This window comes from Hippocampus guttulatus, chromosome 14, assembly GCF_054856545.1.
Source record: "Hippocampus guttulatus isolate MCC_2025c chromosome 14, RoL_Hgut_1.0, whole genome shotgun sequence".
NCBI classification, from domain to species: domain Eukaryota; kingdom Metazoa; phylum Chordata; class Actinopteri; order Syngnathiformes; family Syngnathidae; genus Hippocampus; species Hippocampus guttulatus.
The window spans coordinates 15,100,059-15,126,151 of record NC_141274.1 but is presented as its reverse complement, the minus strand read 5'-3'; the positions used below and the strand labels follow the sequence as shown (position 1 = coordinate 15,126,151).

At 47.2% G+C, this 26,093-nt stretch overlaps 1 protein-coding gene across 1 annotated transcript; it reads right to left on the bottom strand.

Annotated features, from left to right (window-relative positions):
* Positions 1-918: 918 nt before the first annotated feature.
* Positions 919-3,087, bottom strand: klf2b (Kruppel like factor 2b). The gene is made up of 3 exons (XM_086130062.1): positions 2,783-3,087; positions 1,719-2,610; positions 919-1,632 (listed from the first exon to the last, which is right to left on the bottom strand). Exons 1-3 carry the CDS (start codon positions 2,852-2,854, stop codon positions 1,457-1,459), a joined length of 1,140 nt encoding a protein of 379 aa, XP_085986188.1. The 5' UTR covers positions 2,855-3,087; the 3' UTR covers positions 919-1,456.
* Between the last annotated feature and the right edge of the window lie 23,006 nt (positions 3,088-26,093).

Below are 26,093 nucleotides of genomic sequence, written 5' to 3'. Positions count from 1 at the left end.
TAACGATCTAAAATTCACACTTTTCAGTTGCTAAAGGACATTCATCGTACAACTCTCGGGCTGTCAACATTCACGGGCGAAGGGGGAGCACACGAAAGTCGTTGTGTAACTTGCAACTTCAGATGTCTTGTCATTTGAACAGATTCCAAAAGGCCAAGAGTTGAGGTTGCGTGCAACACCGGTGTTGAGGGCCTCAATGCTTTGGCCCCCCAAAACGGAAAGGCTCCATCTAAAATAGCTTTTTAAATGGTCACGTATCCTAATTGAAAGCTCAAACTCCACAACCTTCAATCCCAAATTCATTTGCTGTATTTCAAGTCCGTCACGGTGGTCTAGCAAGACCAAAAGGGGGTGGGGGGGGGGGGGGAGATCATGACAACGCTGTCTGTCATTCTCCAAATACTAATTGGTACCCTGCATGGCTGCACTTAATGCTTGTGAAGTTGCTCTGAAATGACACCATCGTGCAGCTCGCAGACGTCGCATGCGCTGGACTCGGCCGCTTTTCAAAGTGCGCTGTGTAATTGTAGTATTAAGGGGCCTTTTTCATGTGCCGCTATAATTGGGAGGCATCAGAAAGCCGAGTGGAAGAAGGGCTCCCTGATGAGGCTTTTACCGTGTACCACCTCCCCCTCCCTTCTTGTCCAGACGGCTCCGGGCTCCCTCTGTAATTACCGAGATGGAGTGTTTGTATTTATAGGCTAAAGCCCGCAAGTGGCTACAGCTTGTGTGTGTGTGTGTGCCTTTTGCAGCTGCAAAACATCACAGCGGTGGAAATCAAGTGCTCATATTTTCAAATGAAAGTGCTTCCACAATGGCGACGTGCATCACCCACTTTGGTGCCCCTGCCGCGATGCTTTGCAGGTCCATCCGAAGCTATTTGGAGTGGGGAAAAAAGGCAAAAGCAACGAGAGCATGTTTGGTTTCAATGGTTTTTTGTTGTTGTTTTAATATTTACAATAAATACACACTTGACAGTATAAAATCCATGTACATATTTATATAACTTTAAGTAGAAAAGAATGCACAGGATGTCCAGCCCTGATAGTGTACAGAAGGGGCTGGACTCAAGAGAGGGAGGGGGGGGGGGGGGGGACCAGCATGGGGACAGCTGCTCAATTTATCCTTGGAGGCAGTTTTCTTTGGAGAAAAACATTGTCTATGCACTCGAGTGTGCATTTCACTCTTGTCAACACGATTGTCTACTAAGTTTTGTTGAAACAGTAGCAGAGTCATAGAAAGGCACTTTTGTGTCAAAGACATTCCAGTTTGAAGTATCCACTGTACAAGGGCCAGCCCCTTTACTGCTCTGTTCTCATAGAACCCAAGTAGTACCAGCTACATGATCGCAAAATATATTTAGATAGATTAAAGGAGGTGAGGGGGGACTTTGGAAATCAAAACAAAGCACATCACAATGTCTCATGTCGTTGTGCTGCGCGGGCTCTTTGTTTTTTTACATGTGTCTCTTCATGTGCAGCGCGAGGTGGTCAGACCTGGAGAAAGCTCGCTCGCACAGGTGGCACTGGAAGGGCCTGTGTCCGGTATGTTTCCGGAAGTGTCGCGTCAGCTCGTCCGAGCGGGCGAACTTCCAGCCGCAGCCTTCCCAACTGCAGTGGTACGGCTTCTCGCCTGCCGGGAGAAGTCAGGGGTCACGAAAACGTGATTAACCAGCGCGCCGACCAAGGGTGGCCCGAAAAAGGATGAGGCGGGCTTACCCGTATGCGTTCGCAGGTGAGCCTTGAGGTGGGAGCTCTTGGTGTAGGTCTTCCCGCATCCGGCGAAGGTGCAGGTGTGCGTGGCGGTGCGCTTGCGCGGCCACGTGCGGCGCCCGCGCTTGGGCTTGGACTCGAGCAGCTCCAGCGGCGAGGAGGGCGGCGTCAGCGTCAGCACGGCCGCCCTCTGCGCCCCGCCGGGCGGCGGGTGCTGCAAAGCCAAGGCCTCGTCGTAGACCCCGAAGGCCGGGTGCTGCGCGCCGCGGTAGGCCATGTGCATGTGCTGCTGCTGGAAGGGGGCGTTGTTGTGGTACTTGTGGCCCGCGAAGCAGCTCATAGGCCCGCGCAAGTCCGAAGCCGCCGCCTGCTCGTCCGGGCTGAGCGGCGGCGTCATGCTGCTGCTGCTGGCGGCGGCCCGCGGCGAGATGGCCGAGCGCGGCTGCTCAAAGGGCATCATGCACGAAACGTTGCCCTCCTGCTTGATTTTGCCGCCGCAGCTTTGGGCCACCGTGCCCAACACGGGGCCGTAAGCGTCCATGGGGGGCTCGACTTTGATGTCCTGGCGCGGGAAGTGCGCGGCGTAAAACCTGCCCTGCACCGCTTGCTGAGGGCCGCGCGTCACCCCGTAGCCGGCGTCGCAGCGCAGCAGCTCGGTCATGAGGCTGGCGCCGTACGGGGGCGGGGGGCAGCGATGCTCGCCCGCGGCGAAGCCGTCCGTCGCGGCGTACGCGCCCGTGTCGGCCGGGCCCACGTAGGCCGAGGCTCCGTCGAGTATAAAATCCAGATCCAGGTAGTTGCTCAGATCCTCGTCGTCCTTCTTTGGAAACGGGTTGTCGACGCCGTGCACCATCTCCAGCATGGAGCGGCCGCCGCTGTCATTTTCCGCTTTCCACCTCTGAAACATCCAAAACAAACCATTCAGACGCGAGCGTCGCAACGAATACACAGAAGTCATGCGACGAGAGCAGAAGACATAACAGCTCTCATTTGAACTGTGCCATACAACTTTACAAAACTTTAAAAAATAATAATAATAATTCGGAAGTGAATGTTCAAATTCAACTTACGTATTCCCAGCTTTTCTCCCTTTGATTGGCGAACGTGGCGAAAGAAGGAAGCATAACCCCCGATAAAGCCATGTTTTTGCTGTGGTCTCGTTTAAACGCGTTGCGCGCAGTCCGTGCGCCTCGACTCCTCGCTCCACCGCCACGCAACAAGTGTTGTCAGTGCACTGAGTTTCCCCCTCCGCCGCACTCGGCTCTTTATAAAAGTCCTCTTAGGACGCCCAGGAAATCACGTCGACGTCGCGTAATTTTAGCCCTTTATAAAGCGGGACTTGTCTCGGGCCGCTTCTTCCAGTCGACGGCCTCGGCGTCCGAGCGACTGGGGTTCCTTTAAAAGCCAGCGAGGGAGGGAGGGAGGGGAGGGGGGCGGGGCTGCCGACGCGCGATGACGCACGCGCTCTTGGCCGCGCCCACTTTTCAGCTGGAAAAAAAGGGTCAAACACGTACACACACACAAGCGGTTCTTATAGCAACCGTAGAGGATTACGTAAACTGAACTAGGCGCGCACACAAACATAAGCTAAAGAAATGTTTGGTGCTAGATGACCACCACTTTTACGATATAAAGTCGACACTTTGCCAAAAAGGCCCAACGGGTCACAAGAAAAGTGACGTTATTTGATCAAAACCGGACAAGCGGCGATGCATCTCATAGTTTGTCGCTACAGGTCAGCAAAATAAGATCTTTATCAACCACCACAATGGGGATTTTGCATCTTTCTAGCAGCAATAACCGAACCGATCATAAACCTGGCGCGCCTGCACGTACGTCACGTGTCGCTATACATTTTGGTCCCGAGGTGAGGAAGCATCAGGAATGGTGGCTTCTCAGTCCATGCACGAGCGCAACGTTGAACGGGACTAGAACGCCTCATATTCACGAGTACAGTATATGATTGCATCAGCTGCCGGAGCACGAACGCAAGCGGTTTTGGTTGTCGCTCGGCAGGCTTGTCCAAACAGGCGCCAGCGTGCTCGAGAGCAGCCGCGATGTAAATACGATTTGAGCTAACGTGCCATTCAGGTGCTAATAAGAGAAGGGAGTGGGCTGCCAATTTACATCACAACCGCACCGAGTCGTGCTTTCGAGCGTCTTTTGCGCGATCGATACTTAATCGATACTTGCGGTTTTGATAGCAGCGGCAGTGCGCGGCCTTCCTTGACTGGAAGAAAACATGAAATGCTGCAATCTCTAATGCTTGGCTCATATTTTTCGCCTTCCAGATGTGGAGTTTTTTTTTTTAATTGTCACTGAAAGAAAAGTGTTATTCGTCAATATAATCCACACAGTCGGGAAATGCATTTTAGGGGGGGGGGGGGGGGTTGTGAAGTTTTGCACGACGGTGAGAGAAGTGAGCGCTCGGCGTGATGATGTAGGCAAACAGACGGACAGCTCACGCCCGCATCCAGCTGTCATGTTCAGCCATCACTCGTGAGCTTTCCACGCCACTTTGTGTGTGTGTGTGTGTGTGTGTGTGTGTGTGTGTGTCACGTGTTCACTGGAAAGTGTGTCACGTAACGTGGATCCAGTAATGTCAAATGATGGAAAGCGCCCTTGTCATTTTGTTTTGCATAACAGCGCTCGGAGAAGCAGCACGTGGTTCGGGAGCGTGGATGAACTATGAGTCGCAAATCTTTTGAAACGGCCTTAATAATAATAATGACTCATTTGACTCCTTTTGTGAGTCAGTTCGACAGCTGCTCACTTCATAATTGTGTTAACCTCTCGTCAGGTGTTTGGAAAGGTCAAAACAGCCGTACATGGCCGATGAAGAATTTGAATGTCTCTGCTCCCAGGCTGCCCCGCTACGTGTGTGACCTGACATAGTTTGGGAGTTGCCGCAAACCAGGATAAGCATACTTACAAATATATTTCTGTGACTGGCCAATAGCTGCGGGGGAGTTTTTCCAACCAATATTTAGTGGTTTTTAATGTTGCATTTTTGTCCAATAGCTTTTGTATTTGTCATCTGGTTTTTTTGCTTAAAACATACTGTATATTTTTTTCCTCCCAAATACTTGTTTTATTTTTATATTTTTATGTTTTTTCCTAATGTGCTTTCAAATTTGAAACGAACCCCAAATATTTCGGCTAAATTTGTATTTTTCTTCTAATAATTTTTTAAACTTTCTGCTAATATTCTCTATTTTCAAATATTCTCCTATTTTTACCGCTTTGTGGAGCTTTTTTCCCCTAATATTGTCTCAATTGTGTATTTTTGCATTTATTTTAGATCATTTTTCGAATATTTTGGGCAGTCAATTTTTGTTTGCAGTATGCAAAATACAAAACAATTGGACCTTGAATTGAACATTAATAGGCGTCGCCATTTTGCTCAGTGAAATGACGATGATGTGAATATTTTTAGGGGGTTTATTCTCCAATGGGATCTTAACCATGAACAGTACACAGTCGTCGTTTTGAAGAGGGGAAAAAAAAACAGGTTTAATGTTGGCAAAGTCGACAAAGTGGGATTTTCAAGGGTGGGAGTTCAAGAAATTCATTTAATTGATTCCCCCTAGGGTCATTTTCTCCCTCCCATTTTTCTCTTCTTTTCCGAGAGGCGTAAGGTTAAGAACGAGACAAATAGCTTGTCGGGATTGAGTGTCAAGTTTGACTTATTGACCCCGATGGTCCTTCACTCTGCAGCCGTTCCAGCAGAAAGCAGAAGCCGTGGCTCCCAAAAGTCAATGAGCAACATTTCTACAGAAGTTATACCGAGAATGTCTTTCCCGAACGCTCTTTTGCACAATCGTCTTGTCGTTGAGCAACCTACGAGTAAGTGTGTGTCGTGCGTGTGTGTTTTTATTATTTTCAAATTGATTTAATAATTGTGCTTTGGATATCATTTTTTGGTCAAACATTTTTTGTATCTTTCATGTCATGTTTTCTTGATATCTAATGTTTTGTCTTGATATTTTTGTTTGTTTTTTTTCCTGATATTTGTGTGTGCAAGCACATTTGTATTTTTATTTAGTAGTTCAGTATTTTTTTTCCAAAGAATTTGTTCATTTTGTCAATTTGTTTTGTATTTCTCGCCTAATATTTTTCTCATAGGTTTTTTTGTGTGTTTCGTATATTTTATTGTGTTCGAGTAGTTTTTTAAAGAATTTTTTTACACATGTGGATGTGTACACGCATGTATTTGACAATTTCCCAACTGTAAAAGTACGACCTTCGACTTGTCCGCCCTATCAACGCTTTGTCACGCGGCTAAGCGAGTCGCAAAGGCGCTGACGGCTCTTCATGTCAGCCGCTCATTTCTTGGAGGTGCGTTGTTTTCGTTGTCCTCCATTTTCCCACGAAGGCTTTTTGTTTTTGTCAGAGGCGTGCTTTCAGGAATTTGGGTGAGGCAGATGGCCACTGCACGTGATCTCTGCTCAAAATTAAACTCATCCGAACAATTATTATTTTTTTTGGTATGGAACTCAAGTCTCTGACCGAAGTTCCGGGTACTTTTTGTTCTTGTACAAAAGTATTGGGACACTTGGCCATTGCAGGAGGCGTAAATGAAGGACAAAACTCCTCCAATCATGCCTTGTATGAACCTTTCTTTGTGCCTTCCTCAAACTCTTATCACAAACGTCCACTTTTCCACCTAAAGTCCGAGGAACCTTCTACGTAGTCGTTGACGCTTGTTCCAATCATATTCATTGTAGTTCATCCCAAACGTATTTCAAATGGACTCTTCCACACCAAAATGATTCCAAAATTCCTTGAGTTGGGCTTACTGTCACAGATTCAGAAAAGGTTATTTTACTTGTAGTAACTAAGAGTTTCCGATAAGATATGTGAAATGCAGCCCAAGGTTCTTGGAGCTGTCAAAGTACTGTTTTCTCTCATTTTAAATTCCGAAGGTGGAGGACCTGAGTCACATGACTTGGATTCGCGTCGCCTTAAGTCGCTAATTTTGTGACTTGCGACTTGACCGCGACTTTACATTCTGGAGACTCGACTTTGACTTCAACTCCATGACTGAACAATTCATTCTGTTTACATTAGAAAAACTCCTTTTTAATTATACTATGGATTTTCTTTTTGAAGGAAAAGCTACTAGATTTGGCGTTGTGCATGTAACCAGTCTGGGAACGTCGACCAGCAGTACCCCGCCCCCCCCCCCTCCTCCTTCATTTTAACATTAGCTATACATGTATTGAAAAACTATAGACAACCAAATAAGACACTAAAATACTAAGACCTCAAGTCTAGCGCCATGTTGAACACCAAGGAATAAAAAAGTGAGCTTTAAGGTAGGTTTAAAAAACGGATAGCAAAGGGGCTCGTGCCTCTTATGAACCTTCTTTATGCTCTGAACCTTCCTCCAAACTACTTCCTGCATTTCAATGACAAGTACCTCTAGATTTACTTACTGGAAGTAAAATGTCCACCCAAAAGGTCCCTCGACCTCTCAAAAGTACCCTTTTAAATTGAGTTAAAACTGAATAGCCTGCTGCAGGCTACAGGTAAGCACAAACACACAACATCAGTACGGTACCGATGTATTCCCCGCACAAGTATGCCAGCCGAGTTTTTAGCGCCAGCTGGCGATATGGTGAACGCGCAAAGAAAGGTTTTGCAGCCAGATCGGTTGATACTTTAGAATAAATAATCTGCGGTCACTAAAGAATAGCTGGTTACACTTGATCCTTGGTTGCATCAACTAGATCAAATCACTCAATGCATGAGTCGCCAATTCAAATATTTTTGCGCAATGGTCCATTCCGGTCATGTTTGGCTGCTTTGCACGGTGTGCGGTGGGGGTCTTTGACATGGCAACACAGAGCGGCTGAAATCTGATTATACAAAAAAAAATAAATAGAACATACGCATATTGGAAGAAGTAATTTGGGACTACATTTCATGCAGGAACAAATATAAGAATTTAGTTTGTAAATGCAGGTCAGTGCCGCTGATAGGGTATCGCAGAGAAGGCCTCTGTGACCCCTGACCTCCCTTCCCTATCAAGAGCGAGCTCCCAAAACTTGTGCGCCACATAAATTGAAGTGAGCTCGTATTAATTGGCGTAAAAAGAAGGCGTTTGAAAACTTTGCGGCTGTCTCATCATTTCCATGACGATGTTGTTGTTGTCGTGGGGTGCACGCCAGGCATGCATCACGTCTGTGTCAAGTCTGTGAGGAGGAGCATTCCGTCACCTCGGCGGGGGGACCGGCCTGCTTGCGTTACTACAACGTCCATGGAAAATCAGTGTGTGTGTGAGAAAAAAGAGAGCATACGGGACGTCTTGACTGGAGCGAGAGGCAGCGAGTGTTTGAGAGCGAGTGGGCCTTGACGCTGGGGCTTATATAGCTAGTTATTTTTATCCGCCCACCCCTCGCTCATTACAGCCGTTTCCCCCTTCTCGGACCCACTCAGGAAGCACGTTTGGCTCCTTTTCCTGCTCACACGCGGCCACATTCAAACGCAGGCAGAGAATGAGAGCATTCAGCCTCTCGTGCCCCCCCACACCCCCCCCCCCCCACACTCACCCTCCCCCCTTCCTCCTCCTGCTCTTTGGAGTAAGAGAATGTTTAGCCTAAAAAGATGAAGCACGTGCCAAAAGTCTGACATTCCAATACCGCTCCAATTTCACTCAAACATTTGGTACAAGAAGAAAAAAAATGTGTGGGGGGGGAAGCACAGACGCTAAACGAACAGTACAGGGACAAGTCTTGGGATGCGGCTCCAGGCACCTCCGTTTTGCACGAATCCTAATTGAAGATCTTTGAGTATGTCATGTAATAAAATGTTACGATTCGATTCTGACTTCGGTCTTCCTGTGTGGAGTTTGCATGGTCCCCCCCATTGCCTGCGTGGGTTTTCTCCGGGTACTCTGGTTTCCTGCCACATTCCAAAAACATGCATGGCAGGCTGATTGAACACTCCAAATTGTCCCTCGGTGTGGGAGCGTGAGCGCTAATGGTTGTTTGTTTCTGTGTGCCCTGCGATTGGCTGGCAAGCGGTTCAGGGTGTCCCCTGCCTACTGCTGAGACAGCTGGGGTAGGTTCCAGCACCCCCCTGCGACCCTTGCGAGGATAAATCGGATCAGAAAATGGATGAAAAAGTATTTTAAATGAAGAAAGAAAAGTATTCTGGAATTTTTTTTTCTCCAAATTCCGTACAGGCATATATGCGCTGTATGAAAGGATGAATGGATGTTTACAGGGACCGCTTCCATATTGCCTTCTGGATTGACTCCCTTCTTTTGACCTCCTTCAAAATATCCGAGTCGATATAAAACGCATGAAAGGCGCCGACGCTCTCTGAAGCGAGCCTCGCCGTTGCTATTAACATCGCCAAAGACGAGTGCCGTTTGGCGACGGGAGCCAACAAGTAAAAAATAGCCTTCTTTTTAATTGCGCCGATTTGCATAAATCCCAACATGAAAGCTGTTCGGAGCAGACTGTCTCGTCAGTGAGACGAACATCGCCCCGGGCCTTTTGTCTAACTGCGCGTGTGTGTGGGTTACGCAGTTCAAGGTGTCCCATGCAGGCTCATTACAACACAATTATGGGCGATTAAATCCCCGTCGTGCTGTATTTCATTTAATTGTGCTCATAATTTAGGTTACGCTGCATTCAACGTAAACATTGTATGCGCGTGACACCCTTCTCATTGTTGGCCTTCACATTTTGTACTCGTTGGACTCGACAGCACCGTGGCGGGTGGATGGCAATACAAGATCGTGTCAGAACTGTAAATGCTGTAGATAGATAGTAGATATAAAATTTCAGGCTCCGACATACTTTGAAAAACTCCTCCTCGGATATTTGCCCAAATGAGCCCCGATCTGAAGCGGCTAATCTGGACAGATGCTAGCTAGCTATGACACCTAGCGTGGGTGGAGAGTCGCATCATCGTTTGATTGGCATTCTGAGGAGTTGCCTCGAAGACGGGAATTGGAGGGCCCCCTTTTTCGCTGCTCGGAGCTTTAAATTTTGTTGGGAAAGTCAAGAAACAACCGTTGGAAAAAAAAGGGGTCTTCACACGGCAAGATTTGGTCCGGTGCTACGCCGGGGCTGCCCCAGTAGAGCGTTCACACGTGCAAATTAGCTCCGGCGTAGCCCCGGAAAACAGCTTACGCCGGACCAAATTTGATCCACCTCAGGGAGGTGGTTTAAAAATTTGCTCCAGAGCAAATGCTCGTTAGCGAAGCAGCACCGGTGTAAATTTGCACGTGTGAACGCAACTGGGTTAAATTTGCTCCAGAGCAAATGCTTGTGAAGAGTTTACGTACGGCGAGAATGCGTTGCTTTCGCGCTCTGTCGGACTTCCGTCATGTGTTTGTTTAATAACGACACAAGACTTGGCTGGTAACATCTTTCCTTTTGTAGGAGACTGGACTGTCTCGGAGTTGTTTGTTTAGTTTGTTCCTTTGTGTGTTCACAACCCCCCGCCCCCCATAGAATTTATTTTGTGATTTCCTCTCTTGATTTTCTGTTTGGCGCATGATGTCTTTGCTTTTCTGAGTGTCATTGAAGTCATCGTTGATTTACGTTTTCGGGGGCGGTCACTCTCGAGCAGAAGGCACGGAGACCGAGAAGGAGAAGGACGTGCCTGTCCAGTAGTCGCTTGAGTTGTGTATACGTTTTAAAAAGAACCAACACGACAGCTCATTTGTTTTCTGTCGTTTTACTCCGCTGCAGAAACTGCCGTGTGAACGCAAGTGGGGCTGCACCGACGCTGTGCCGGTGCAGACACGCTCAGCGGCTTTGTACGTGTGAACGCTCCACACAATTTGCTGCGGTGCAAAATATATCGCAACAAAATACATCGGTGCAGCGCCGGAGCAAATGTGTGCCGTGTGAACACCCCTATAGAAAGCAAGCTGTCCGCTGAAACCTTCTCGATCAAACTCGAGGGCAGCGCAGTGACAGAGTCCGATAAAAGCCGAGCCCGTTCTGTTTTGGTTCTTTCCACGGTCACATTTGAACATGCCGAAGTAAACTATGCCAGCTGTCCAAATAGCAGAAGCCACCAGGGCCCGGGACACAGGTTCCCCATTCAAGCCGCTGCTTGCCCGTGATTGAGCGATCCGGCCTGCTGTGCACTTTAAAGCGTACATTGCTACGAATGGCCACATTTGTAAAAAAAAAAAGAACACAACAACAAAATAAATCCAAACTAAAAAGGGGCTAATAAAAACATTCCTGCCGCGTGGAATGCTGCAGGTATTTCCTCCCCTGCACCTGGTTACGATTCCTTGAGTGCACTGGTGTGTTTGCACAGGACCGCGCTCGCTCAGAGAGGCCTTGTTACTGCTGCTCTACGCGCTCAATGGCCAGTTTAGGGCCAGGGTCGGACAAACGAATGGAAACGCGAGGCGAACGGAAGTTGCTCTCGAATGTGGACGTTTGATCTCAAAGCTGTTGAATGTCTGTCTTCAAAATGAATTGTATGCCTGGAAAAAAAAAAAGAGAGGGTTTCGTGAAACTGGTTCGAGTAGCGCGTCTGTCATGATCTTAACTTGATCTTGGCTATTGTTGAGATTCAAAATAAACAGAGGGCAACTTAATTTGAATGAATGTTCTTGACCTCCCCCCTAAAACAAAACCCGAACCCGTTTACCAGAGATGAGCCAATTTACAAGTGCCGACCTGAACATTTTTACCTGCTTTGACCTCATTTTGCCTTCGTTGAATTTTAGCCTCTGCGCTACCACAGTTCCACTGTATGACGATTTTCCTTTGCAACGAATAAGGTCTTGGCCCCAGAAAGAGAATTCCCAAACATTTGACGGATACGCTTCAAGTGTGTCGGTTACAGCTCGGTTTGATCTCATTCGCGAAAACGTGTCTTCATTCCTTCCAAAAAAAAAGGAGATCCGTGCCCCCAAAACAGATGCTTCCCGAGCATCGAAGAGAGTACTTAAGTAGCGAGTCTGTTATCGCCCTAACGTGCTGGCAAGCATTTCATGGAGTTGAGTCGAGTAATTCATCCGTTACAGCTCTGAAGTTCCGATTTGACCGATTTTGCTTTTGAGCTCGTCGGCCTTTCATCAAAGATTCCGAGCATTTTTTTTTCATAGAAAAAAGAGAATCGCCAACCTGTTTGCGGAGGCGTGTGTCAGTTCGAGCTCTTAAACACTGACTGTGTCTGATTTCATCTGGTTTTATCTCGATCTGTCTTTGAGTCTTTTATACCATCCTTAAAAAAAAGAATTCTTGAGCATTTACCAGGTGAGTCATGCGGCGTGTTTGAGTCCTGCAATGCAGATTTGGCTGAATTCGCCCGGCTGACTTTTGATCTCGGCTACTCTGGCAATCGAGCGTCTTTATTCCTCGAAAATGAACGCTGTTCCTGCCCTGAAAATGGAAATGGGTCAAGTCGCGCATTTGTTCGAGCGCTGATGTACTGACTTTCCCTTTGTTGTCAGCTAACCAAAGGCTAGAAAGCTGGCCCGCGCGTATCTGGAGGCATATTGACCAGTGTGCCCCAGAGGCCGCTAGACCCAGGTCTGCCGGTCCGGTCACTCCGGGAATGGAAGCCACAAGGTCAGACAGGTTCCTCAGAACATCACTGATGTTATCTCAAAGGGACGGAGGGGCACCAACCCCCACCTCCCCGTCCAAAGGCTGTAAAAACACCTTGATTTAGTCGTGGGGGGGGGGGGGGAGGAAGATGATGCTATCTGCTTCAGTGGACTCGCTATCAGGGACTCATCATCAGCTAGCTTCCAACCTGGAATCCGGCCATCAGATTCGAGATGGACTCAGGCTCTGGATAAGGATATGCAATCCATAGCCAAGAAAGTGATTTGAATCCATCATAACCAACAGGTGCAATAAATGTCTGCTCCAATGGAAACAATCTGACCTGTAACATCGCGCTCTGCTCGCCACCGGCGTTCGCTGTTCCAGCAACGTTCATCTGAGAAACTTCTCTCACTCGCCTTACAAAATAAACGTTCGATGAATCAATACAATAAATACTATCTTCAAAATAAAGCTATGCCCTTGTTAGCTAACGCTATGATTGCGTCATAAGACTTTCCAACACAGCTAATCAACAGTAGCATTAGCCATTTGTAGAGGTCCATTTCTTCGGAATGGCTGTCATTAGCCAGCGTCGCAGGAACAGTGTTAGCTTCCATCTTGAGTTGTTTTGGGGTGTTTTTCTTGTCAGCTATGTGAGCCACTCTCAACCCACTTGGCAAGAGTGAGGAGTCGGCAATTTCTGGGAGCACAACGGCCTGCTTGGGTGACGATCGGTCGGTTAAATCAGTTAAAGGGCGTCTCTCGGGGTGTCACGCCGCTGACTAAAATGGTCGGGATTGGCGGTCGCAAAAGCGAACGAGATCCGGCGCGGCGCGGATGGCGGCGTGGAACGCGGCACGCGCGGCATTTCGGATTCTGATGTGGCAGGAAGTCGGTGCGCGCGGTGGCTAACGTAGCATCGGTGGAGTGCGGTTTCCTCTCTCGCTGTCAGTTTGTGATGTAACCTGATTTCACATTTGACAATAAATCGCTGAAGCGTTCTCGCTTAAGTCCACACACACACGCACACAACAAAGAAGAAAAGGCCGTCGTTTTAGCTCGCGCAGTTAATGCATGCATTTACTATCACTGCTTAGCAGTTCAACTGAAGGGGGCTGTTAAGCCTTTGTGATGGTCACCCTGAGGGCTCCTTGCTGCTGCTCTTTACTAACTATTTTGTGTGTTTGTGTGCGTGTGTGTGCGTGTGTGTGTGTCTCTCTCTCTCTTCGGGCTTCCTCAAAGCCATCGATTGGGCCCGTGATTTATGGTCCCCTCTTTGTCATGCATCTTATCATATCTGAAAACTTGAAGAATGACAGCGTGATTAGAACGCGTGCAATTTTGTTTTGTTTTGAATGCAACACAATTATGTCAGTCACCCACACAGCTGTGAGGGGATTTCTCGGGTCGCTCAGAAGGTCAAAGTTCAAAGTGACCCCGGCCGGCCTCTTGACCCGAGTAAAAGTGGAAAGTCACCCATAGCGTTGCCCTTCCCAAACCTGACCACTCATACAATGAGTTTGAGAATGCTGGCAAGTCCGAAAATGTTCTACTTGGCGGTCGAAAGCCAAACATCGCCGATTGCCATTCTCATGCCTTTTTCGTCTTTTACCAATGTAAAAGAGTTCCCAGGTGTTTCGTTCCATGCTTTTGTCCAAATACCCCAATGAACAAGAGTTATACTCACACTTTCCACCCCCTTGTTGAAGTTGGCCTTTTTTTGAGAGGGGGCGGTTCTGCCAGTCCTTCAACCCACCCCAAATGCTGGCCCAGCGGCGAGTCTTCTCAAGCTGTCACTCGAAAGCTTCACCCAGCCATGGTGATCAATTCATCCGTGTGGTCATTGTTTGCGTTTGTATTATTCAAGATTTGGACAGAAATATTTTCGTTTTTACTGCCAACGAATATCGGCTCCAAATATTGGCCATCGGTCTCCTTGACTACGAATGGCGTTGGTATCGGTATGGACCCTGAACAACCAGATCTCGAATTCACTGACTCGAGCTCTTATTCACACCAATGGAAAGTTTTCAGTCTTCAATTGACATGTCATGTTTTTGGAATGCGGGTAGAGTACCCTGAAAAAATGCACGCATGCAAACTTCGCACAGGAAGGCTGAGGCCCGGATTCAAACGCCGGCCGTCAGAACCATTAGGCTGACGTGCGAACTGCTCTTGTTACTCGGTGAAAGTTGAAAATGCACTCAAAGCAAATGCTTGCTTGGGAACTGAGGTCGGAACCGCATGAGCTAAGTGGAATTGAACTATTTCCTAGCGGTCTTGAACCCAGGATTGATTTCCAACTCTGACTTAGGACGCCGTTTGATTGCACTTTTTGGATTTTCTGAGGAAGAGGTCTGAAAAGTTCCGTTTTCTCAAAGGCACCGTTCACCTCCCCTCACCTCGCGTCCTGCCCGGCCGTCACGGCGGCTTCATCCTCGGGTCACGACGCTTCATTCATGCCTCGCCTGCTTCCATTCCCATCTCAACTTCTCCGGCGAGTGTTGGCATGCCGGTAAGCTCCAGTCGCGAACTTCAAGCTGATGGCGAGGCAAGGGACGATGGGATGGGCTTGCGTTTAAATGCCCTTTGACACCAAATGGCAGCTGCTGAATTTCACCTGGAGGAGAGGCATAATCCCGGGCTAATCTACCTGCTTGACATTTTTTTACACGCCTCGCAGAGTCCTGCCAAAAAAGGGCCTCGGTGTTGAGTGGCGACTTTCTAGCACGCTCATTGAGAAAACGCATTCCGAGACTTAATAAGGCGTGAGTGGCGGATGGTGCATCTCATAATGGTAGTTGAGAGGCAGGTGTCTTACACTCTTTACGCTCCGATGCTGCGTGCAGCTGCTCACCGCTTCCTGTTTTTCGAACAGTGAATCTTCTCTGCAGTTCGGCCACTATTTCCTGAAGTGTGTGTGTGTGTGGTATGTGGTGAGTGGTGCGTACGCGTGTGTGTGTGTGTGCGCGCAAGCCGAGGTGTGCCGCATGCACGCTGGAGGCAATCACAGATCTCCTCTGCTGCAAGTGAGGCGTTATTGTGCACCCGTTGCAAAAAAAAAGGCCTCCGTTGTCAGTTGGTAGCAGAAGCAGTCACGGTCTGTCATAAGAAGTATGATATCGTGAAAATTAGTTGGGGGAAGAGCCAATTGACCAGTCCATGGAAGTACAGGTACTTTTTTTCATGGCCTTCAAAACACCCACTACAGTACAAAATTGTCTTGTTCTTGTTTTCGTCGCCTAAAAATGCCCCACCTAGTGCCCGAAGACGGCTGGGATAGACTCCAGCACACCCCGCGACCCATGTGAGGATAAATGGATGCATGGATGGATGAATGGATTATTTATTGCCATGCTAGGCCATCGAAATACACTGTATATCTTTCACTGAAATCAGTCCATAATGCAAAACAGGTCGGGTTTGCAGCTGTACCGAACTGAAAATGTCAGCAACGTCATCAATTCATCGACTTGGACTTTTGTCACATTTAATCGTCGACAAAAAAATATCTATATTTCATCGTTCCACTCCGAGTAGAGGGGAAGCAGATCACAAGCATGTGACGTCACAAAGGCAGACACGCGCACACACGCACGCACACACGCACGCACACGCCACAAGTCATCGCACTGGAAATAAATCTCCCTCAACGTCTGTTTGCGGGACGGCGTCCGCCGACGTTGCTGTTCCAAACCCTGTCGTTTACCTGCCACATGACGCTCCAGCAGGAATGAGAGATATTTTGCAAAGCCCCCCCCCCCCCCCCCCCCCAAAACTCTGATGCCCAAATAGCCTCATCATCAGAGAAAGGCTGTAATGGAGATGGATGGCGGGGTGGGGCCCGGGTGGGAGAATCCCACTAATTATGGGGGGAATTGTTCTCATCCAGGAATGATTTTTTTTTAGATTCGGATTTGTGATTATATGTTTAGTCAAAGGTGGTGACCGCATGGGGAAGGGGACTGTTAACGTTTGAAGGAAACGATATTCGACGGGCAAAAAAAGCGCGGGGTCTAAAAAAATAATAATAATAACTTGCCCAGAAGCCCACATTGTAATTAATATTGCGTTCTGTCGGCCATTTTTCTACGACGTGTGGTGACAGGGGTCAACTCTAAAAAAAAATCACGCCCTAACTGCTTTGGGATTAGAATCCAATATAACTTTTCTGATGGAAAATACTTGAATTGAGAGTCAAAGTGTTCGACGGCGAGTTTGCTGTCAAACTAAACATAAAACAAAGAGAATTTTATCTTATGTGCTTGTTTATTTAGCCTAGCCCCTCAGTCTGCTCACTTAATTCTAAGGCTATGTCGCATCTGCGTCGCATTGCTGTAACCCTTTAAGTGACGGATAGAACACAAACAGGGCAGCAGCACATGAAGACAGACAATGTAACAATAAGTGGTATATTCTTTATCCTCTGTCAAGATTTACTAATATAATTACCATGAGATGTATGTCCATCTGTATGCCTTTTGTACTGGCACCACATAAGGGTTTTGAGTTACAAAGGCAGTCACAGAACAAACTAAACTTGTATCTCAAGGCATCGCTGTAGGTGGATAAACTATTTTTTTTCCATTTATAAAATGTTCTAAAAATAGTCAAACGTATGTCCTCACTGTTGGTTTATTGACAAAATTAATGATAGCACTAGGGCGGCCCGGTAGTCCAGTGGTTAGCACGTCGGCTTCACAGTGCAGAGGTACTGGGTTCGATTCCAGCTCCGGCCTCCCTGTGTGGAGTTTGCATGTTCTCCCCGGGCCTGCGTGGGTTTTCTCCGGGTGCTCCGGTTTCCTCCCACATTCCAAAAACATGCATGTCAGGCTGATTGGACGCTCTAAATTGTCCCTAGGTGTGAGTGTGGGCGTGGATGGTTGTTCGTCTCTGTGTGCCCTGCGATTGGCTGGCAACTGATTCAGGGTGTCCCCCGCCTACTGCCCGGAGATGGCTGGGATAGGCTCCAGCACCCCCCGCGACCCTAGTGAGGATCAAGCGGTTCGGAAAATGGATGGATGGATGGATGATAGCACTATTAATTATGTGATAAAAATTGTATTTAGATTTTTGGAGAATCTTTGTTTTGCTATATAATTGTCCAAAATGTCTTCAATTAAGATTTAGGGGAAAATAATTGACCCCTGTTTGATGAACCCGCCGATTAAGAGGATCACTTGTGATTTTTATTTTGAATTTTTTTTTCCCCCTCATGCCAACAGAGACATTATGATTTAATCAGCGCGCAGACATCATTCCTCGGTGAAGCTTTTTGTGTCCCCGGCCTTTTGCGTTTGCATGCCGTGCTTTTCTTGGAATGTGCGCTTTGATTGTTCTCTTTCCTGTGAGGCCGTCTCGTTCCTTTTGTCTGCCGCTAATCAGGGAGCTCCGACACAGCGTCACCATTCTGATATTTTTGGCCATGAAGACAAACAATTAAAAAAAAAAGAGGGAGTAAGCCGTGTGAGATGTCTGACCACTTCTGTAATAACACCGAAAAAATAAAAAGCCTCCCGTGCGCGGTCTTTTTCTGCTTTTAACCGCAGTGTGATTGACGACTGAATGCACGGCGGCCCGACTGGACTGCACGGGTGGCTTCTGGCGCCTCCGCGCAACGTGTGAGAAGGAAGTTGTGGGAATCCAGAAGGTGGCAAAAAAAGACTCCTACTTTGAAACGAACTACAAAGACTCACAGTTGTGTTTCAAAGGTCGCTTGTAAAGTACTGATTCGACTCCTTCAATTTATGACCATTCTTATTCTGCTTTAGTCATTGACTCTTTCGAGATTCCCTCATGTCTCCTCAAAGAACATCAGGTGGATGTTTCTGCAGGCGTCTCTGCAACTGAAGGGGGCCGCGGGGGGGGGGGGGGGGTACGTGGACAGTTCTCAGAACATCCAGTGAGCACCGTTTCATACTCACATACTCATACATTGACTTGGACTCTCTTCCAATTTCATGACTCCCCCGTGAACTTTCAAGGACCAACAGGTGGATGTTTCCGCAAATGTGGAGGGCACATATACAGTTTCAAGCTCCCTCAGGAACAATGGGAACACTGTTCCATCATCAAAAAACATATATCTGTGGTCTGTACGGTTTTTTGTTTTACAGTTTCAAGATTCCTGCCATGTTTTGACCTGGTGGTGTGAACAAAGTTTGGAGCACCTGCAGAACAGAATTTTTTCAGTATTTTTACTTTGTGTCTTGACTTAAAGAGGCGTCATCAAATACCACGGGGCAAAGAATGACATTTAGGCCGACTAACATCGCTGTTAAATCTCCGTGCAAAGACCGATTAGAGCCGAACCATTTTGGAAGAGATGAGTACAGTCACACTGTCCAAACGTTTTGCTTTCACGACAACAATGAAAGCAGATGTGCTTACTTCTCCAAAGTGTGAGAACGCGTTGTCCAAAGGCCTCTTTTATACCACCTCCTAAAATAAGCCCCCTTCCTATTGGCTAAGAACCTGTCGAATCACGTCGGGCCAATTAGAGAGTAACACTTCCTGTGGCGCCAAAGATGTTTCCTGTTGATAGTATGCGTGCGGCAGAGGACATGAAGGAGGGAGGCGGAGGCGAGGGGGAGCACAGGGGTGCTGTTTCCTCAACCTTTGGGACCTTCGTGTTGGAAAAACTGATGGTCGGTGTCCGGCTGAAGTGTGTGTGTGTGTGTGTGTGTGTGTGTGTGTGTGTGTGTGTGTGTGTGTGTGTGTCTGTCTGTCTCTCTCTGACCCACACAGTTTTTGGTGAAAGTAGCTGCCTGAGTCACATACACGGATGTGACTCCATGATGATGGCAGGTCCTGACGTTTCACGTTCTGCCGTGAGCTTGTTCTCATGAGAAATGTCATGGAAATGTTGTTTCTCCCCCTCCCCCACAAAGAAAAAAGTCACACATCATTTTTACATCAAACAAGGAAGTTGCCTGTTCTTATTACGATGCCAGATAAGGTGAAAAATTACAGTTGGGACAGTCCTCAGTTTATTTTCCTGATTTAATAACGATACATGTCATTGTCGATGACCAACCCCCGCCCCCAAAAAATATCAGCCATGGTGTCAATTTTCATGTATAAATCCAAATTAGTTTAATTTTTTTTCGAGGGGGGGTGGTGACGGGTTGGCGGCGGTCTGCATTCCACTGAATACCATTCCAGTTAGTGTAACAATCATAACATCTAAATCGCTGACATTGGGGTTGGCCATTTTTTTTTATCATAGCATGTTGGCCATTTTCGTGGAAAGTATATTGGCGCAACTCAACCCGTATCAATTTTACCCAGACTTAAAAATGGTGCCCTTTTTTTGTGACGAAATATAGTATTTCCCTCGTAGCATACCAGCCAAAAGTATTCATTTTCATTGTCTCATGTCAGCCATCTTTGTGGAGTGTTTTATGGCAAAACTCGGCATATTTTCAAATGTTGTCGCCTTTATTTGATGAGGATCGCCGCGAACTAAAATGTCCAAAACATCAACTTCTCACTGCTTTAAAATCGTGGGGGAAGGTATCATGTCAACGCGACGTGTCAGGCATATGTGTGGAGTGTGTTGCGGTGGGCCAATTTTTTTTTTTTTTGGGCAGCATTTCCAGCGAAATTCTATTGAGAAGCCATCAATGTGAACTGTTTTGTGACAGTGACAGCTTGGCTTCAATCATCTACCCCGTCTGAATTGACACTTCTGAGGTTTAATTCAACGCATGGCTTGACAACTCTTCACCTGTGTGTGTGTGTGTGTCTCCAGCAAGGTTTTCTGGAAGCGAGGGGCCCGATGCTTGCGGCCGCAGGTTTGCTGGAATGTCTACCGTCTGGACGGGAAAACGCAATCAGCTGAGATCAGCGAATTAGAGGCCGCTCACTCTTTCTGCTGCAAACACACACACACACACATACACACACCTCAATGCTTTCAGCTGAGGAAAAATGACACCTTTTCTCACAGCTATTTCCTCTGTTTTTACATACTCGGGTCTGGGTCGAAAGAGGCGTGCTTGTGTTTGTATGTGACAAAAAAACACATAGAGGTCTTTATGGAGCGGGAAGAAGGTGAATGGCGCAATTCATCACAGGAGTTTCAGCTCTCGGCGGAGAGATGGTCGCTATCTGCGCTCCACAAGCGGTGCCGTGGACGGTGAACTTTCACCCCGGTGTGACACGATGACCAGTATCCCGAGAGGTGTTTTCTTTTTTCTCCCAATGGCTGGAAAAACATGTGAGTGATATGTCATCGAAACAGCACTCTAAAACAATATCGGTCTAAATTGGGTGCAAAACGGCCGAAAGTGTCATCGAGGTATGGAACATCGTCACGTCTTTCAGTGCACATCATGAATGACTGCGACTGGTGCAATAGAGTTATTTTTGTAGTTTTATTGTCATCTTTTTTTGAATCCAGTTTATTCCTACACTCCATGAGCCTTTGTTGGTGCGCAACTACCGGTATGAACCGAAACCTGTTTGCTTGCGCAAGTCCACTTTGTATCTTTGACTCGCAGAACCAATAAATCAGTGATGCCGATCGATGGTAATAACTGACAAGTAGAACTGCCACTGACTTTATGATCAGCGGCTGACAGAAGCGAATCATTAGCGGTACTGCCTTTAAGCCTTCCAGAGACAGCGGTGACAACAGCGGACGGCTTATCGCGTTAGAGGGTGCGCAAACGGGGGTTAGCGACGGAAAGATCACATGACCCCAGAGTGAGGAGTTACCGAGTCTCTACATTTACGTCCTGTGCTCGTTGACGGGACCTCGAGAGTACAAACGTGAAATATTTGACAGTCGCCGATGTATCCCGCAGCCGCTTGTTCTCATCTCGTATTGCAGAGAATGGGATATGTTTTCCCGGTTTTCTTTTTTTTTTGGGTGGTCCTCTCCAGGGTCAGGTAAACACCAGCGCCAGACCTGAATGGGATCAAAGCGCTCGTTAAAGAACCCCGCAACCCTGAGGAACGGCAGAGCAAATAGCGTGCAGTGGCGGGCGAAAAACACTCAATTTGGAACAAGGCGGCATATTCATTTGCCAGGAACAGGGTCTCTTAGGCAATCGCCATTGAGCAGCGGCAGCGTTTTGAAAGCGACACTTACAAGCTGTGCGAGGCTGAAAACACGGCTGGAGTTTGTTCTCCTGAGGAAGCCGTACGCTTCTTGGATGCTGCGCCCGACGCGTGAGTGAACTTTGTGTGACCTTCACAGGAGAACTAAGTCACACACGCCTCGTACTACACATCCAGGCCCGATCATAAAACTCCTGCTTATCACCGAATGAATCATTTTCTCTTAAATATTGACGTACTCCAACAACAGCTGCATGACCAAGAAATGTGACATGACATGACCAAATGTTTTTCACTGCTTTTATTGGAAAAAAAAAAGGCCAAACAAATGGAATAGTGAGGCCTATGCGTCAACAACAGCAACTCTAAAAACAGGGCCTCCTGTTAAAATAACACACCTCTTTGGAAAAAATGCGCCATGACATCGTCCCAGCGAGCCACCGAGGTGTCATAGTTTCTGCTCGTTTAACAGCTTCCGCCAGCTGTTGCGGAACAGTGCCGCGACACACAGAAAGAGGCTGAATGCGAACGATTCATCAGCTCGCAGCCAATTTCAAATCAACCTCTACTGTGATTATTGACGACTAGATTTGGATGTGCAAAAGTATGGCCTTTGAGAAAATGGTCACTCAACTCCGGAAATACTGTTGGGCTCGCGACTGCGGTCAAACACCAGCAATTGCTCGCCACTCCGTGCGATGGGGCTTCAGTGACAAAACCTTTTGATCAAAGCCATCGACGGTGCCTGCAATGACTGACGTGTGGATTAACCCTAAACCGATGCTTGCAAGACGAAAGCAACTGATCACCTGGTGACGCCTGTCATGATGGTGAAGTGGGCCTGACAATGACTGACCACATAGCCAACAACTGGGATGCCAGTTTCAGGCGGAAAGATGGATGGATGAATTTACTTTTGTGAAACTGCTACCTAAGTATGTTACTGTAACACCCGTAGGCGCGTCTAGCCCAAGGAAAGAATGATGACGAGGTGGTGACAGAACCAATCAGTGGTGCCACCTGTACTGACCGACTGGTGGACTTGACAGTGACTACAAAGTAGAATACTGAGATAATAATAATAATAATAATAATAATAATACATTTTATGCCAGGTAATGTTGTATATCAGCAGTACCCAACCCCTGCGCCGCAGACCGGTACCGGTCCGTGGGTCATTTGGTACCGTGCCACCCAGAAAGAATAAAGAATTTAGATTATTTCCGTTTTATTTCTTGATTTCGGAAGCGGAAAGATACTTTATTTTGAAAAAGTACCGGATTCTCTGTTATATCCGTCTACAGTATGTTACTCTTGACGCAGGTGAAGAGGAGCTTTTCGGTCACGTGATAGGTTACCGCTAAAAATTAAACCCAGCCGCTAGCAAAATGAGTAAAAAAAAACAACAAAACAAACGTCTTTGTGAAGTTTCTTTGGGAAGGGGGAAAGGCCCAGCCAGGAGACAGAAGAGGAGCCTACGACGTCCAAGAAAAAGAAGGCTACATTTAACAGACGGTATCAGAAGTCCTACTTAAAATATGGATTATCTCAACGGGAGTTCCCACTCACCAAACCCACTCTGCGTCATATGCGACGATGGTAAGTTGTATTTTTCATACACTTTGTTTTCAAGACACGTTTGAACGTTGCTAGAGCGACCAGCGAGTGTCGCGGCCAGATATGACGTTCCTCGTGTTTCGATTCGTGTTTGTTGTTATGTTTCGGAAAAAAAAAAAAAGGTTTCGTGCAGTTCATATCATATTATTTTGTCGTATTTATCCGTCACACCTTAAAATATTGTCTGACATTAAACCGGTCCGTGGTCCAAAAAAGGTTGGGGACTGCTCTTGTATATAATGATGATGAGTTTGTTTGTTTGTTTGTTTTTAACCTGGAGGGTTAGGACTTAATAGGGGAACACTTCCTGATGGAGTGACTGAAATGTAACCCTCTCATGCACCCTGTAACCTGATAACATGATAAGCTGTCCACTGTAGTAACCGCAGTCCCCGAAAGGATTAAAGTAATCAATGTCTGGATAGAGAGGCAATGGAACCGAAACCACCTGTTATGATTGACAAGTGGACCATCCAATGCCTGGATACTGTATGAAAGATGGCGGCACCAAACATGAAACGCATGACAGCGTGCAACTGAACAATACAATTCAACCGAGGGAAAAAAAAGTTGTTTTTTTTCATGGCCGCTACCAAAATAGGACATATTTGGTGACTTGAATTTCCACTGGGTTAAAACAACAAGCGGTCAGTGTACAAGTCAGCATTGGGTCAAATAGCGGGGTTGACCCCAAGGGGACAAAAGCTGGTTTTTCCCTTGTTGTGACCACAAATCAAAGAGAAACAAGCAGCAAACAATCTGCACTCATCTGTCAACTCGCATCTTTCTATTTGGGTCTTTGTGATTATGGCTCTCCCCAGCGCGGCCCTGTAATTACGGGCCGACTGCCCCCCCCCCCCCATCCCCCCCGCCGCGTCTTCACAAGTGCGGTTATCGACATGTGTGCCACGGAGAGCGAGGTGCTCCTGACGAGCACTTGATCAACTCCACCACGGTCTTCTGTGAGTTGTACCTCTAAAAATAATCATAACACCTACCCAATTATAATCGTTATAATACTATATTTCATTATAGTAACATTTTAACCTTAATTTTTTGAACTAAGGTAGTTTTTAGAGCAGGTTTTGCATTTATTATTATTATTTTTTAAAAAAAGCTTCTTTTGGGTTTAGTTTTTCTTTGTTTTCGTATTAATTTTAGTTTGTGAATATATGGCATGTTTGTGGAGTACTGCTGATTTTTGCTTTGGCAAACTTGAAATATGACTGCTGTATGGTGGCAGCGTTCGACACAATTTGTGACTATTCTTGACAAAATTAGAAGCACGGTGTACGTCAAGTCAAATGAGAACGTGTCACAAAAACTATAATTCACTGGCGTACGCTTGTGTAAGTCCCACAACGGTGCGGCCATCCCTCTCAAAGATCCGCCGGCCCACGCTTGTCTGTGAAGTGATCGACATCGCGTTTAACCCAACTCCGTGTAGATATGCGCCACGCACTGCGCAGGATTTACGGCGGTCATGAGAATAGAGCCCTTACTGCACACGTTGGTTACCTCTACCTGTCAGTCATGACAGCCTTGAAGTTAGCAGAAGGAAGGGCAACGAAGGTGCGACCCAGGCAGCTGGTTGGCCGCCGCACTCTCGGGTCCACATGTGCTCTCCATTAGGACTCCTCTTTATCACCCTCATCAATCCATAAACCGAGCACTACAGCTTTTTGGCAATGCGCACCCGATATTTTATTTCGAGCTTGGCTTCGATGCTGAGCAGCTGTGTTGTGCGTGTTTTTATTTTATTTTCCCTTCCCCCGGAGTGCCCCAACTGTAACCCGCCGAAAAGCCGCAAAGCTCCACGATATCCTTGTTCTTGGGTTTCACATTTTCTCAAGGAGGAAACATCTGTGGCTTACAACGTGCGGCCGTGGATGAGAATGCTGACATTTTAAAAAGAAAAAGTGGTTTTCAGACTTGTATTTCACCCGTCAGGTGTTCAGCAGGAATTGCCACATTCCGAGCAAACAGATTAGAGTGCCACAAGAAATCAACCGACCAGCGCTGCTGATTTTTTTTTCTTTCTTTTTGGCCTAAACGCGACCTCACCAGCACCTGCGGGTCCACGCTCGGCTCAACTCAACTCAACTGTATTTATAGAGCACTTAAAAACAACCACTGCTGTATACAAAGTGTACCTGAAGTAAAAATCATTCATACAACAACAAACAATAAAACTCTCATGAGTACAAGTCAAGAGGCAAGCAGCAGCATTCTGGACCAACTGGAGATGCTTCATGGAGGATTGGCTGACTCCAACGTAAAGTGCATTACAGTAATCCCGCCGGGATGTGACGAAGGCAAAAAATGACCATTTCAAAGTGCTCTTGAGAAAGGAGAGGCTTTACTTGAGCCAGCTGCCTAAGATGAAAGAAACTGGATTGAACTACGGCACCAATTTAAAATCCCAGTTCAGTTTAAGACCCAAGTTCGAGACTGTTGGTTTAGGACAAGGAGCCGGGCGGCCCAAATGGACAATGGATGGGATGGACAAGGTTGCGGGGGCAGCGGGTTTCACAGGAGAGTCCAGACATCCCTCTCCCAAACCCCTTGGTCCAGCTCATCCAGAGGGGATCCAAAGGCGCTCCCAAGCCAGGATAGATCATCTCTCCTGCGTGTCCTAGGTTGTCCTCCCGGTTGGCACATCCCAGCCAGGATGCGCCCGGAATAGAAAACCTGGGAGGCATTCAGGAGACGATGCCTGAGCCACTTCATCTGGCTCCTTTCCATGTGGAAGAGCAGCGGCTCAACTCGGTCCCCCTCCTGGATGACCGAGATTCTCTCGCAATATCCACGCAAGAGCCGAGGAAACTCATTCTGGCTGCTTCTGTACCAGATCTTGCTCTTGTGGTCATGACCCACAACTTGTGTCAATAGGTTGGGATGGGAACGTAACTTGTGAGCTTTGCCTTTCTGCTCAGCTGCTTGGTCACCGCAGCGGACCAAGTCTGCATAACTGAAGACGCTGCACCGATCTGCCTGTCAATCCCCCTTACCATTTGTCCCTCACTTGTGAACAAAGTCCCAAGATACCCGAGTTTCCCCACTTGAGGCAAGATCCCATCCCGACCTGGAGGGGGCATCCCACGATTTTCCGACCGAGATGCTCATTCCAACCGCTTCACCCTCTGCTTTGAAGCGC